The sequence below is a fragment of the Leptomonas pyrrhocoris genome, assembly GCF_001293395.1.
Source record: "Leptomonas pyrrhocoris isolate H10 chromosome Unknown, whole genome shotgun sequence".
Classification (NCBI taxonomy): Eukaryota; Euglenozoa; class Kinetoplastea; order Trypanosomatida; family Trypanosomatidae; genus Leptomonas; species Leptomonas pyrrhocoris.
Genome location: NW_015438383.1, coordinates 14,077 through 26,350, shown reverse-complemented (window position 1 = coordinate 26,350; position 12,274 = coordinate 14,077). Strand labels below are relative to the sequence as shown.

At 56.1% G+C, this 12,274-nt stretch overlaps 4 protein-coding genes across 7 annotated transcripts; all 4 read left to right on the top strand.

Moving 5' to 3' along the window:
- Positions 1–283: 283 nt before the first annotated feature.
- Positions 284–6,681, top strand: ABB37_08855 (putative MAP protein kinase; the record flags this gene model as incomplete). The annotated part of the gene is made up of 1 exon (XM_015807986.1): positions 284–6,681. The coding sequence occupies exon 1, from the start codon at positions 2,644–2,646 to the stop codon at positions 6,679–6,681; it is 4,038 nt and encodes a 1,345-aa protein (XP_015653271.1). The 5' UTR covers positions 284–2,643.
- Positions 6,682–8,448: 1,767 nt separating this feature from the next.
- Positions 8,449–9,943, top strand: ABB37_08854 (hypothetical protein; the record flags this gene model as incomplete). Its single annotated transcript, XM_015807985.1, has 1 exon — positions 8,449–9,943. The coding sequence occupies exon 1, from the start codon at positions 8,684–8,686 to the stop codon at positions 9,941–9,943; it is 1,260 nt and encodes a 419-aa protein (XP_015653270.1). The 5' UTR covers positions 8,449–8,683.
- A 376-nt stretch (positions 9,944–10,319) lies between these two features.
- Positions 10,320–11,024, top strand: ABB37_08853 (hypothetical protein; the record flags this gene model as incomplete). 2 transcript variants are annotated; one of them, XM_015807984.1, is made up of 1 exon in its annotated part: positions 10,320–11,024. In XM_015807984.1, exon 1 carries the CDS (start codon positions 10,437–10,439, stop codon positions 11,022–11,024), a length of 588 nt encoding a protein of 195 aa, XP_015653269.1. In that variant the 5' UTR covers positions 10,320–10,436. The 2 variants fall into 2 exon arrangements, with proteins under 2 accessions (XP_015653269.1, XP_015653268.1); XM_015807983.1 differs by having other exon boundaries at positions 10,358–11,024.
- A 370-nt stretch (positions 11,025–11,394) lies between these two features.
- ABB37_08852 (putative mitochondrial Cytochrome b5-like protein) lies at positions 11,395–12,248 on the top strand (the record flags this gene model as incomplete). 3 transcript variants are annotated; one of them, XM_015807982.1, is made up of 1 exon in its annotated part: positions 11,395–12,248. In XM_015807982.1, the coding sequence occupies exon 1, from the start codon at positions 11,592–11,594 to the stop codon at positions 12,246–12,248; it is 657 nt and encodes a 218-aa protein (XP_015653267.1). In that variant the 5' UTR covers positions 11,395–11,591. The 3 variants fall into 3 exon arrangements, with proteins under 3 accessions (XP_015653267.1, XP_015653266.1, XP_015653265.1); XM_015807981.1 differs by having other exon boundaries at positions 11,403–12,248; XM_015807980.1 differs by having other exon boundaries at positions 11,452–12,248.
- Positions 12,249–12,274: the final 26 nt, after the last annotated feature.

Genomic DNA, 12,274 nt, shown 5'->3' with positions numbered 1-12,274 from the left:
GGTGCATTCTGGCACGGAAACTAAAGAAAAGTGGTGCCTTTTTTTCATATATGCATACACCTGCACTTGCTCTCTCATGCCGTTCGAAAAGAAGGTCTGCGCATTATCGGCATTTCGTGCTCGACGACGGTGTTTCATTGTGTGGCATGCTGCCCGGCGCATCTCTCTCCATTCTTCTTTTCCTTCCTTCCTCTGTGTTTCTATCTCGAACACCCACGCATCCACCGACACGTACAAACAACAAATGACGCGCTCTCTTCTTGCGGACACACGAATACACACAGGCCGCCAAATCCGTCACTTCACTCGTGCTGTTGAGTTGCATCGCCTCGTCAGCTCTGATGCAGCATTTCCGCTATACTTAAATAAAGATATATATTTATTCGCCTTCAATAAATATATCTTTCCTTCGTACGCTTTTATACAACACGTGAACGAGTGCTTTCAGCAGCTGTAAAACGCTTTTCTTCTCTCCTAAGTTTGGCCCGCCGCTGACGCTGATCGATGCATCGGCGTCTTGTTTAAGATCTCCACCCTTCTTTGTTTTCTCCTTTTTTTAAATTCTAGTTTCGCCACCTCCACGACGCCTCTCCCTCTCTCCCTCTCTGTGCTTGAGTGCGACGGTACGCCTGGTTGGCAGAGGTTGGTTTTCTTTCTGTGCGGTGCGGCGTTGGCGTGCTTGGCGGTGCGTAGGTCCGCCACTGCCGTTTATTTCTTTCTTCTTCGGTAAATCAAACCAAACGCGCCGCCTGAAGTTTTTGTTGTTCATTACGTTAAAAGTACTTCTCTATTTCACTGTGACGTTTCCTTCTTCTCTTTCCTCGTCTCTCTTCTTTCTTATTCTTGTATTCCCGCTCCCTCCCACTCCTTTCATTTTCTGGTTTCAGCTGCGCTTTGCATTGTGCGGTTGCGCGAGGTCAGCTTTGTTTCTTGCTTTACTGTAACTTAGAAACGCGGCACATACAACAGACCCCATTGCCAAACCGCCCAAAAATCTTTTCTGCTATTATTTGTTTTTTTAAAAAAAAAGCAGAGACAGAAAAGAAGTAAACCATACGGCGGACCTTGAGCGTAAATTAATTGGTCCCCCTTTGGGTTTACTTTGTGTGTGTTCTGCGTGTGCGTGTTGTTGTACTGCAACTCGGCCCTTCGTTTCGTGCACCCCTCTTCTTCGCCCGTTCCAGTTTCCCTTTCCTCGTTAATCGCTGAGTCGGTGGGTTGGCGGCGTGCCTTATCGAGCCCGCCCTAGAATTAATAAGTTTCTGGTGTTTTCGCGTTGCACGAAACCCTTTCCAGGTGCTTTTTTGTAGTGTTTCTTTTGTCTCCCTCTCCCTCTCCCTCTCCAATAGCATTACTTGTGAAAGCGAAGCCATATGTCTTGTTTTGTACGGCTCCGCGCATCACGTGTGTCTTCCTAAAAATCCTTTTTTTTGTCTTTTCCGGTTTTTTGTTGTTGTGCAAATTCGGCCTTCCTTTTCTTTTACGGTTACCGCTCACTTACGGGAAAGGAAACTCCACTCAGCGGTTTTCGCGCCAAGAACAGTGGGAGGGCGGTCCAGCTTTGTGTTTCTTCATCTCCTTGAATTTTTTTTTCGTTCAGCGAGCGAGCAATCGTGTCAGTTTGCCACTGTTTGTACTTGTTCCTCTATTGAAGAAACCAAACTTTGGACTTCTAACGGTGCTGCTGTTCGCTTACGTAGAAGCCAACAGTTTCCAGCTCACACACCTGAACCATCTCATAACTTCAGCGACGAAAGCGGATAATGTGAAGCGTATTTATAAGTATTGAAAGCGTATGTACCTCCAATCAAACTTCGTTTTTATTTAATTGGCTCTTGTATTCTGGTTTTTGTGCTGTCAATAATATCTGCCCGTGTGCCGCTACTGAACTCCCTTGCTGGCTCTTCCTTCACACGTGGTAGTCGCCTCCTCTCGCCAAATCCACCCTTTGCTGATTGCAGTTCGCTTTTCCTCTTTTCTCTGCTTTCCTGTTATTGTATAATCGATATATCAATATCAGTATCTATATCTATCAATTTATATTTATATATCTGCAGTTAAACAATTCGGTCCCCTTTGATTGTTTATCTCCAGTAAAGCGGTGCACGGCTGCTACACAAACGACAACCGCCACACAGAAAGCTTTTGTCATCCCGGCTTCTGTGGGTGAGTGCGTTTGTCGGTGTGGGTCTGTGCGTTCCTCCCTTTTTTTTCTACTACTGTACTTTATCGTAAGAGGCCTTTGCCTTTGGTGTTGTCTTCCTATACTTTACGACAGTATTTTTTGTTGTATAGAAGCGTATCTGCACTTCGCATTCATTTTACGATCGTTCTCTTCTCTGGGGTAGCGAGTGATTGCAGCGCCTACCGCCATCGACCTATCGCCTGCGTCGGTTTAGTACTTCTCCGCTGTTCTAAGCGAATTCAACTGTCTGCCTGAGCAGTGGGTTTCTTTTTAACTAATTCTCTTTGGCTTACGAGAGTTACGGCCTTACCATAACAACAGCCGAAAGGAAAAAGGCCATCAAACGAGCGCATATTTTCTATTTTTATATTTTATTGGATTTCTGATAACTGGATTTTCTCATTTCGTGTAAACAGTAATCCCCTCCCCAAAAACCCAGAACTCCACATCGAGGGAAGATGCTGTTGCCGATGTCGGCGTTGCTGACGGGGTATGCGGTGGTGGTGTGCATTGCGCTCCTCAGCAGCAGCGCTGTGCTCAGCGTCCGCATGAGTGCCTCCACGACGAGGACGGCGCTACAATTGTCGATCAGCACACTCGCACGGTACGTGGAGTCTACGGCGCAGACGCACGACGCACTGCAGATGTCCTCTTCGCGCATCGCCTACACACTGGAGCACACCACAGCTTCGGCCTCGCTCGTCCCCTTCGACGCTCCGCTGGTGGAACTCGACGTCGTCTTCGAACTCTTGCGACCGCCTACCACCGTCGCTTCGCACGTGGCGCAGGAAGAAGTGTGGTGGAGTGCGGAGGAGACGGCGCTTCTTAGCGCGGGTTGCTACCGCGACGACACCACGTGCTTCCGCTCCAACGGCACCGTCACAGACTACGTCACAAGAGCATCCTTCGACGCGTGCTTCGACTACGCGGCAGCACGCAGGGTGCACAGAGCATCGCGGTATCACAGTCTGCACGTGCGCATGATGCGGCAGCCGCAGTTCGCAGCGGGCAACGGGCTGTGGACGCCGCAGGTGGCGCGATACACGGAGCGCACCGACGCCGTCGCCTGTGGCCGCCAAAACATGGAGTACGTCATGGCGTACTACGAGTGCCTCACGTACGCACCGGTGCCCGCGGAAGCGCCGCGCTTCGCGCTCGATCCGGAGCTGCCGAGCGACGGTGTGTACTGCACGCACGCCGTCGTCTCCGTGGTCGACGTGACACGCTGCGATCCGGGCGCCCTCGTGGGGCTTACCACGGAGTCCACCGTGATGGTGCAGTCGCTGCGCGTGCTTGACGAGGTGAAGAATTCAACCTGCACGCAGCAGTCGGACGAGCACGTCGCTGCGTTGGCGCCCATGGCGGAGCGGCTCCCCATGGCACATCAGGTAAGCCCTGGTCGGTGGATAACATCACGTATTGACGGCGACAACGTCGTGACCGAGGCGCTCTTAAAGCGCGACACCGGCGTTGTGATGGCCTACCGTGACTTCACCCCCACCTCGTTCTTTTTCCCCACCTCGGAGTCCGACCTGGTGTCAAGCGTCGTCATCGCCGCCGTGGCTCTCACGGTTGTGGCGGCCCTTACCTTTTTCATGTGGTGGCGCGTGTCCCGTCCCCTGCAGCTCGTGTGTCTTTCCATGAAGAAGACAACGATGGGCATCATCGACGACGAAGGCTCCGAGAGCGAGCGCGGCGTTCTGCGAGAGCGCACCCGACGAGGAAACTTCTGGGTGAGGGAGGTGCTCGACCTCTACGAGACGTACAACAGCCTCCGCGCGGCGCTGTCTGAGTTAAAGGCCTTCTCACCACAGGGTTTGTTCGTGACGGAGCACGAAGTCGCTGCAGCGGCGACGCAGAGAACAGCTCTTCTGTCCTCCTCCTCGTCTTTGGAGATGGCGGAAAGGCTTCCTGGGCCTCAGAATGGTGTGGTGATGATGCGTGAGGCGTCTGCGCAGGTGCTGGGCGAATACCCCGATCGAGTAATGGCGTGGGGTGCTCGTCTGAACCAGGAGCACAGCACTCGCGGCTCCGCAGCGGCAGCGCCTGTTGGCGCGAGAGCGCAGTCGACTTCGGTCCCCACCTTCTCGCCTCTTTTCCTTCCCTCGCCGGCGTTGGAACGAGGCCAGACGACCGCCGGCGAGCAACTCACGCCGCTGCCCCTGCCGCTGCTCCCGCCGTCAGGCGACTCGCACCGTCCGTCAGAAACCTCCACCAGCTCATTTCTCTCCCCCTACACCGCCGTGATGCATGGAGGCGTCATGCACCTCGACTTCCCCGCCCTCCCACGGACGACATCCTTCCGTACAGTGAACTGCACCACCTTAACGGTCAGCTACCGATACGCAGCGAGGAACTTGGAGCTGGCGTGCGGCGAGGTGCGTCGTTTTATGGAGATGTGTATGGACCTCATCTTGCTGCATAGCGGCACCGTCGAGGTCTTCCGCCCCGACGTGCTCGTCGTCTCCTTCGGGGCCCACCGCGAGGACCCGTTGCACACGAAACGGGCGCTGCAGTGCGCCGTGCGCATATTTTCTCGCTTCACGCCGGAACAGCAGAAGCGCCTCTCGCTGCTGCTGGACACGGGCAACGTCAGCGTCGGCACGTGCGGTGCCCACGATCGCTACGCTCGCGTGATTGCGGGGGAGCGCGTGGACTTTGTGCTGCGGCTGCGACAACACAGCGTGCTTTTCGGTCGCATCATCACGACGGACAGCATTGTCCTCTCGTGGCACACGCGCAAGTACGTGTTTCTGCCGTTTGACAGCATCGTCCCGCGCGGCGGCCTCGACGCCCCGCGCACCTCCATCACGCTGTTTCTGCTGCTTCCGAAAGAGAGCCTCTGCCCTGCTATTCGCCAGCTCATCACCGCCTACCATGAGGTCTTTGTGAGTGCGTTGGACGGGCTGTACGAGGTGGCCCTCGAGCAGCTGCGGCCGCTGCCCTCCTTCGATCCACCGCTGCGCGCCGCCTTCACGGATGCAATCCACACGCTCTTGTCTCTTTCGCCGCGGCGTCCGCGTTACTGCCGTTTCGAGCTGCCGCCCTTCGAAACCCTCGGCTACACTGTCACCCCGCCTGCACAACAGCAGACCTACAAGCCGCTGCTCGTGCACGACCTCGAACCGCACGTGCCACGCATCACCTTTCTGTCTGCCAACGAGCCCGCGCTGAATGCGGCGACGTCGTCGGGTGGCCTGACAGGACCGACGCGGAGGCCGTCTGCACACGAGCGACCGGCGCGAGGCTTGAGCGGGAGCTCCTGCGCGTCGCTGGACCGCTCCCTCCCGAGCAGTGCGACGGATAACTTCGTCTGCGGCGACCCGACACCGCACTCCTTCCAAGACTCCAAAGGAGAGCAGTGGACCCTCGTGCCGGAGTGCGTCGGCCGGGGTGCCTTCTCGCAGGTGTACAAGGCGGTTTCATCGGACGGGGTCATCATGGCTGTGAAGTGCATCCAGCTCGCCCGCCACGACGTGCGCATGACGGACGTGGTTGAGGAGGTCAACACGTCCTGCCAGCTGTGGAGTGAGTACATTGTGAATTGCATCTCGTGGTCGCACGTCGGCACGTACTTGTTTATCGTGATGGAGTTTCTTGCCGGGGGCTCGCTGCACGACTTGGTCCGCCACTTTCCGCGCGGGCTGAGCGACACCGTGGGAAGGCGCTACGCCTCCGACGTGCTGCGCGGTCTTTCGTATCTGCACCGCCACAGCATTGTACACGCGGATGTCAAGCCGCACAATATGCTGCTGGCCACCGACGGCGGGTGCCGCATCAGCGACTTCGGCTCCAGCGTGACCAAGTCGAGCGCGTTGCTGAACTGCACGGGGGACGTGTCGCAGTTGCGCGGGACTCCCCTGTACATGAGCCCGGAGGTGGCGCGCGGCGAGCCGCCGACGATGAAGAGCGATGTGTGGTCGTTTGGACTGAGCCTTTACGAGGTGATGACGGGCCGCCTGCCCTGGGTGTGGCGCAGCACCGGGGCGACCGTCTACCCCGCGCCGGAAGCACCGCGGCCGACTGTGAGCCACACACCGCGGCGACAACCGCATCAGCACCTTCGGCAGTCCGTCACGCCTGCACCGCCCGGCAATGACACCTCACTCTTCCTTCCGCCGGTCTCCGTTTGCAGCTGCCATAGCGATGTTCGCGGGAGCGCCAACCGCGGTCCATTGCTGCCGTGCGCCTCCCCCCCTGTCTCCTCGTCCCTCGGGCGACTGTCGGCGAGTGGACGCGCCGCCTCGCTTGGGTCGACACCGCCCGTCGCCACCGCAGCTTCCACGCCGTCCCCCACTACCACCGCCGACCTGAAGACGCTTTCTGCAACCGCCTTTCTGCGAGGTGTTATTCGCGGAGACATCGTGGTGCAGGTGGACCCAGCCTGCTTGTGTTCGCTGGAGGCTCAGCAGGTGGCCATGGCATGCCTGCGCGCGGAGCCTGCGGAGCGGGCCACCGTGGAGGAGCTGCTTTTCATGCCATTCTTCTACTGCTAGCGCTATCAAAATGAGTAAAACAATAACCAAGACGTCGTGTCTCTTCTTACTTGCGTTGTTTCGTTTTCAACTTCGAGTGTTTCCTTTCCGTCCTTCTTTGCTTTCACTTCACCTGCTGGTGCGTCCATTGCACCGTGAGAGGTATGTAAAACGGCCACTGAAAGAAGAAATACGAACGCACAGATGCCGCCGTTCTCGCTTGTTGATCTCTTTGAAAAGAGAAATGAAAAGGAAAGAAAAGAGAGAACAACGTGGCACGTGTTTGGGCATTGGGGTGTTTGCCTGGTCAGTAATGTTCGCAACGGTGCGGCGTAAATAGACCTGTTTTTTTTTTTTACGGCGCGCGTGTGTGCGCGCGCGCTTTCTCGTTCTTCTTTTTTTCCATTCTTTCTTTCAGCGTCGCGTCGCCCTGTGGCACATCGGCATTTATTCTGCGGGGAGTCGTCCTGACGCTCAGCGGAGAACACACAAAGAGAGCGAAACCGTTTTTTCTCTATTTTACTAACGTACACGTACGATAACGGCGTGTGCGAATCCACACCCGGAGACGCATCTTCAACGCGTCCCTCCGACACCTTAGTGTGATTATGATTATGATTATGATTATTTGTGTTGCCAACTGTGTAGAGGGCGTTACCTCAACGAATTGAATCCCGCAAGGCACCGATCCTCTTCTACGTTTATCCCTTGCAAGTATTCTCCTTCACCTCTAATTCCCTTTTCGTCTCGAGGCGTAGAAGTTGGAGGTCACAACCGCGTGCGTATCGACTTCACTGTTTCATGTGACGCAAGGTGGAAGTTGTGATTCACTGATTCCTTCTTAAAAGGAAAGATACGAACTTTCTGTCTCACTTGTGCGACGTTACTTCGGTCCTTCGTACAGTTTTATTTTCTTTCTCCGTTCTTCTTCTTCTTTTCTTCGCGCAGGAGCTTTACAAAAGAAAAGTTCAGTGTGCGCCTGAAGGGAGACAACTAACAGCCATAACGCCTATGCGTTCCCGTTGAGTGGTCTTCCTTATTGAACGAATCGATATCTTTTTTCTCCCCGCTTTTCTCCTTTATGAATTACGCCTATGATGTAGCAACAGTTCGGTCTCTTTCGACTTCTATGTCACCGTATTTTTCTTCATCCAACTGTCTTGCGTTTTTTGCTGTCTTTTTTCTTTTCCCTGTTTGTGCTCGCAACGTCGTTTATCTGCACGTGCGGCGAACCTCGAGTGCGGAGGCGGCCACCATCCACGTAGAACACGGAGCCAACCCGCTGCAGCTGCCTTCATTTCATACCTTTTGTTTTCTGAGCGATCGCATTGACTTAATCCGTTTTATCATTGTTTTTTTTTTTTCCTTCCCACGACTCGTCACGCGGAACGCACGAACCAGCTAAGCACGTTACACGTAGCTTCTCCGTCCGTGCGGTTCTCCGGAAAAGAAAGCACAGCAACGATCTAATGCGTACATACGGTGAGTAAGCGCAGCGTTGCGTGGTGGGGGAAGAAAGAGCCGATGTCGGCAGTGCATCGGAAGGACTGAGCGTGTTCAGTGCTTCGGCGTTTGTGTGTTGAGATCGGTTTTGAGATCGGTGTTGATTGTGGTGCAAACGTGGTTCCTGTCGACCTCAGCAACAGTGGACCCTTCCTTCGATTTATCGCCGACTGTATCCGTTGCTCGAGGACAAATCGACATCTGTATACTCAATCGACCATTTGTGTCTCACCTAACTTCCCCTCCCTCTCTCTCTCATCCCCTTCTCCACATGCCACGCGCAAAGCAACGCAACTCTCTCTTTGTGCTGGCCGCCCACCGTAAGGCAGTCGCTACACCTCCTTTGCAAAGCACCGGCACCGTTGTCGTGGGAGAACTAAGAAGGAGCACCATCTGCTTCTCCTGCTGTACGTTGCGCGTCCCTCACGGCTGTGTCACCTCGAGCGGCACACCGTCCTCGTCGCACCGCGGCCGTTTCTTTCTCTCTTTCTTTCTCTCTCTGTGTGAGTGTACGTGCGCTATGCTAAAGAAGGTGCTGAAGATAAAAGGCGTGGAGGGCCGCACCGCGCTGACGGAGTTCGCCGTCAACAAGCGCGTCAAGTTTCTCGAGTACCTGATCGAGCTGCACAGCGAGGAGGGGACGCTGTGGATGAACACAATGCAGCTGAATCTCTCCGATATCGGAAAGTACTTCAACATCGCCCAGACGTGCCTGCCGACGGATCGGCTGGAGTACAGCACGGCGGGCCTCATTCGGCTGCCTGCGGAGCGGGGCGCTACGGCGGCACTCCGCAGCGTCAGGCCGACCTCTTCGAAGAGCAGTTCACTAGGCCAGCAAAGTCCTTCGCCGGACCCTCCAGCGGCGTCGTCGGCATCCGCCGTGCCTGGTGGTTCAACGTGCGACAGCGGCGGCGACTTCCTCACCATCTCAATTGCGAACGCACCCGCCGCCATTCAACAGCGCAGCGGCTCCGCTGCGGACTGGACGCGCTCCTACCTCCCTTGCTACGCCGCGCTGGCGATCTCGCTGTCGGAGATTCTACTCATCCCGATTGGTGGGGATGACTTCGTCGAGTGCTTCTATGGACTCTTGGTGGAGCTGGATGTGGCCTACGCGGGCGGTCCGGCCACGAAAGCGCTGGCGCAGCGCAGCTTGAAGGGCTTCCGACAGCATTTATCCCCAAATTTGAAGTCTCTCTTGCAGACTTACATGGACGCAGTGGTGGATGGAGCTGCGCCGGCCTCCCCGTCCGCTGCCCCCATCTCGGCCACCGCATCGGCGGACATTGAGTCGCAGATTAAGTATTTGTTTCTCGATCAGCGACAGCTCGACTACACCGCCGCGCCCCCCTCGTACGACGCCGTCATCCCCGCGCTGTGCTCCGTGTTGATGTTTGCGTATCGCAAGCTGTGCGATTACGAGCTGGTGAGGGACGAGGAGTGCGTGAAGCGAATTCTTTCCATTGACAAGCGACTGGAGCGCTTGTTTTTTAAGCGCATCGTCCATGAGCTGGATAAGGTCGCCAACTACAAACTGCTGCGTGAGGCGTTCGTCCTGTCCACCGGTGCGCTCTTCGCCGAGCTGGGCGTCGTCGGTCGTGGCGGTACTGCCAGCGGACTGGGCGAAGGCGCTGACTTTGTGTCGAACCTGGTGCAGCAGCAGCAGCAGCGGCAGCAGAATGTGTCGAGCCCCTCCTCCCCAGGTAAGAAGGCGTTCGACTCCTCCGACGATGAGGAGGACTCGGCGTCGGGATCGTCGAATGATGACGAGCGAGCGTGAAACTCCCTTGTGGCGTTTATGGGTTTTTCTTTCTATATTATTTTCCTTGTATTGTTCCTCGGCAGAGAAGCCGGTGATGTGTGTGTGTGTGTGTGTGCGTCTGTGGTGTTGTTCTTATCTTCCATGTGCCATTGAAGTGATACCGCGAGAAGAGCAGAAGAGAAGAGACGTCCCACGTCGAGGTGTGTGTGGGCGACTTAAGGCGCGCCTGCTGCGGGTAGTTTCTGTGCGGCGCTGATGCTAGAGGGGCTCCTCGCTGTCTCTCCCCCGCCTCCCTCCCGTTTTCAAAGAACGGGGGTTTGTGCTGTCTTCATGTCCTTTCAACGCTCCTCCTCCTTTCTGCCTCTCTTCGGATACGCCGTGCGTTGAACGGGGAGGTGCTCCCGAGTCGCTTTGGCCATGTTGTGCCAACTAGAGCAAACGGCCTATTTTGAAGTTCGTCGAGTCCCATCGAAAGAAAGGGAAACAGGGGATACTCAGCGACACGACAACAATGGTGGCGCCACGTGTGTACGCGGTGCGAGTGCCGTTTTACTACGCAGCACCACCGCCGCTTGAATCTGGCGGCTTCGACGCAGGCGCGGACGCACCCACCGGGGACGCCGCTGTCTTCATCACGTACGCCACGATCGAGGTCACCGCGTTTGATGGGCGCTTCTTCTGGATGCACGTGTCAGAGAGCCCCATTGGCTACGCGGTTCCGCGGCTGGGGTCGTGCAGCGTCTCTGTCGGTCTCTCTCTCCCAAGCACCGCCGATCGCACCAGCGTCTCCACGTCGCAGTTGATGGAGTTCGAAACGGACTCGCTGCAGGACCTGTCCGCTGGCACGAACACAACGGTGCAGTCCATCTTCGCCAGCGGCCTGAGCCAGAAGGTTGTCCGGGGTGTAGCGAAGCGCTTCCACTCGCAGGTGACCGTGTACGTGAACTGCGCGATTGAGGGGGAGCGTTGTCTCGCGCTGCTGGGCACCGATGGTGGAAGCGGGTTTGATATGACGTATCAGTTTGGCGGTCTGATCTACCGTGAGGCTTTTGCCGTGGTGGCGCGGCACCTCGAAGAATGTGGGAGTCCGACGCAATGAAATGCACCGCGTCTAACGGATACATAAGCAAACAGAAAATGACAGATCGTTCCTCGAGAGGCGTGTTCACGGATGTGGTTTCTCATGATCAAGCGTCTCCGCTCAACGGAGAGCACCGGCCGCCCACTCTTTTTCCTTTTCAGTTTGACGTGCTCATGTGCGTGTCGTTTCCCATTAACGCCGCGTTTTGTCACGATGGCTGCAGCAACAGACTCCGCCCGCAGGGCGGGCGCCATTTGACGCTGCAGCTTCGCTTTCTCGTTCCTCTCTGCTATGCGGCGCCGTCCACAAATGCTTCTATCGACGGCCTCCCTTTTTTATAACTTTCTCTCTGACTCTCTCCGGCTCTGGTGTCTTCACGTGTCCTGCAGGGTTTAAGCTCTTCTCCCCATCGCTCATTTCTCATTGAAGCTCTTTCCATACATTAGTTCATTACTACACTCAATTGGCGATCGACACGGCAAGCACTCAAGCAGCTGACTTCGCACTCTCCGGCCTCGACCTCTCTCTCTCTTTCTCTGTTGACACTTACTGTAACGCATCTATTTTTTTCCGTAAAGCGCAGCCATGACCGCGACTTACACAAAAGCCGAAGTGGCGCAGCACAACAAGAAGGAGAACGGCTGGTTCATCATCAACAACTCCATCTACGATGTCACCAAGTTCTACGACGACCACCCGGGTGGCCGTGACGTCCTCCTCGCGAACATCGGCCGCGACGCCACGGAGGAGTTCGAGGCGGTGCACCACAGCAAAGGCGCCATGCGCAAGCTGGACGACCTGAAGGTCGGCGAGCTGCCCGAAAGCGAGCGCCGTCACTTCATTTCGATGAGCGAGGTTGCGACGAAGAAGTCGGCGGATGGGGCGTGGTTCGTGATCAACAACAAGGTGTACGACGTGACGAAGTTCCTCGACCTGCACCCCGGCGGCCGCGATATCCTCCTCTACAACGCCGGCGGCGACGCTACGGAGGCCTTCACCGACAACGGGCACAGTGACAACGCGTACAAGATGATGGGTAAGTACTGCATTGGCGATCTCGAGCTCGACGAGCGCAAGAAGTACATGAACCGCAAGGTCACCGGCGAGCAGCACGCCTCCACGACGCAGGTGGTTCGCGTGAAGAGCGAGGATGAGTCGCTGCTCGCCCGCATCCAGGAGCAGCTGCAGCTCTTCATTGTGCTCGCGCTGTTTGTGATGGCCGGCGTCTTTCTGTTGAGCTAAACACACAAAACCACCTTTAAAAAAAA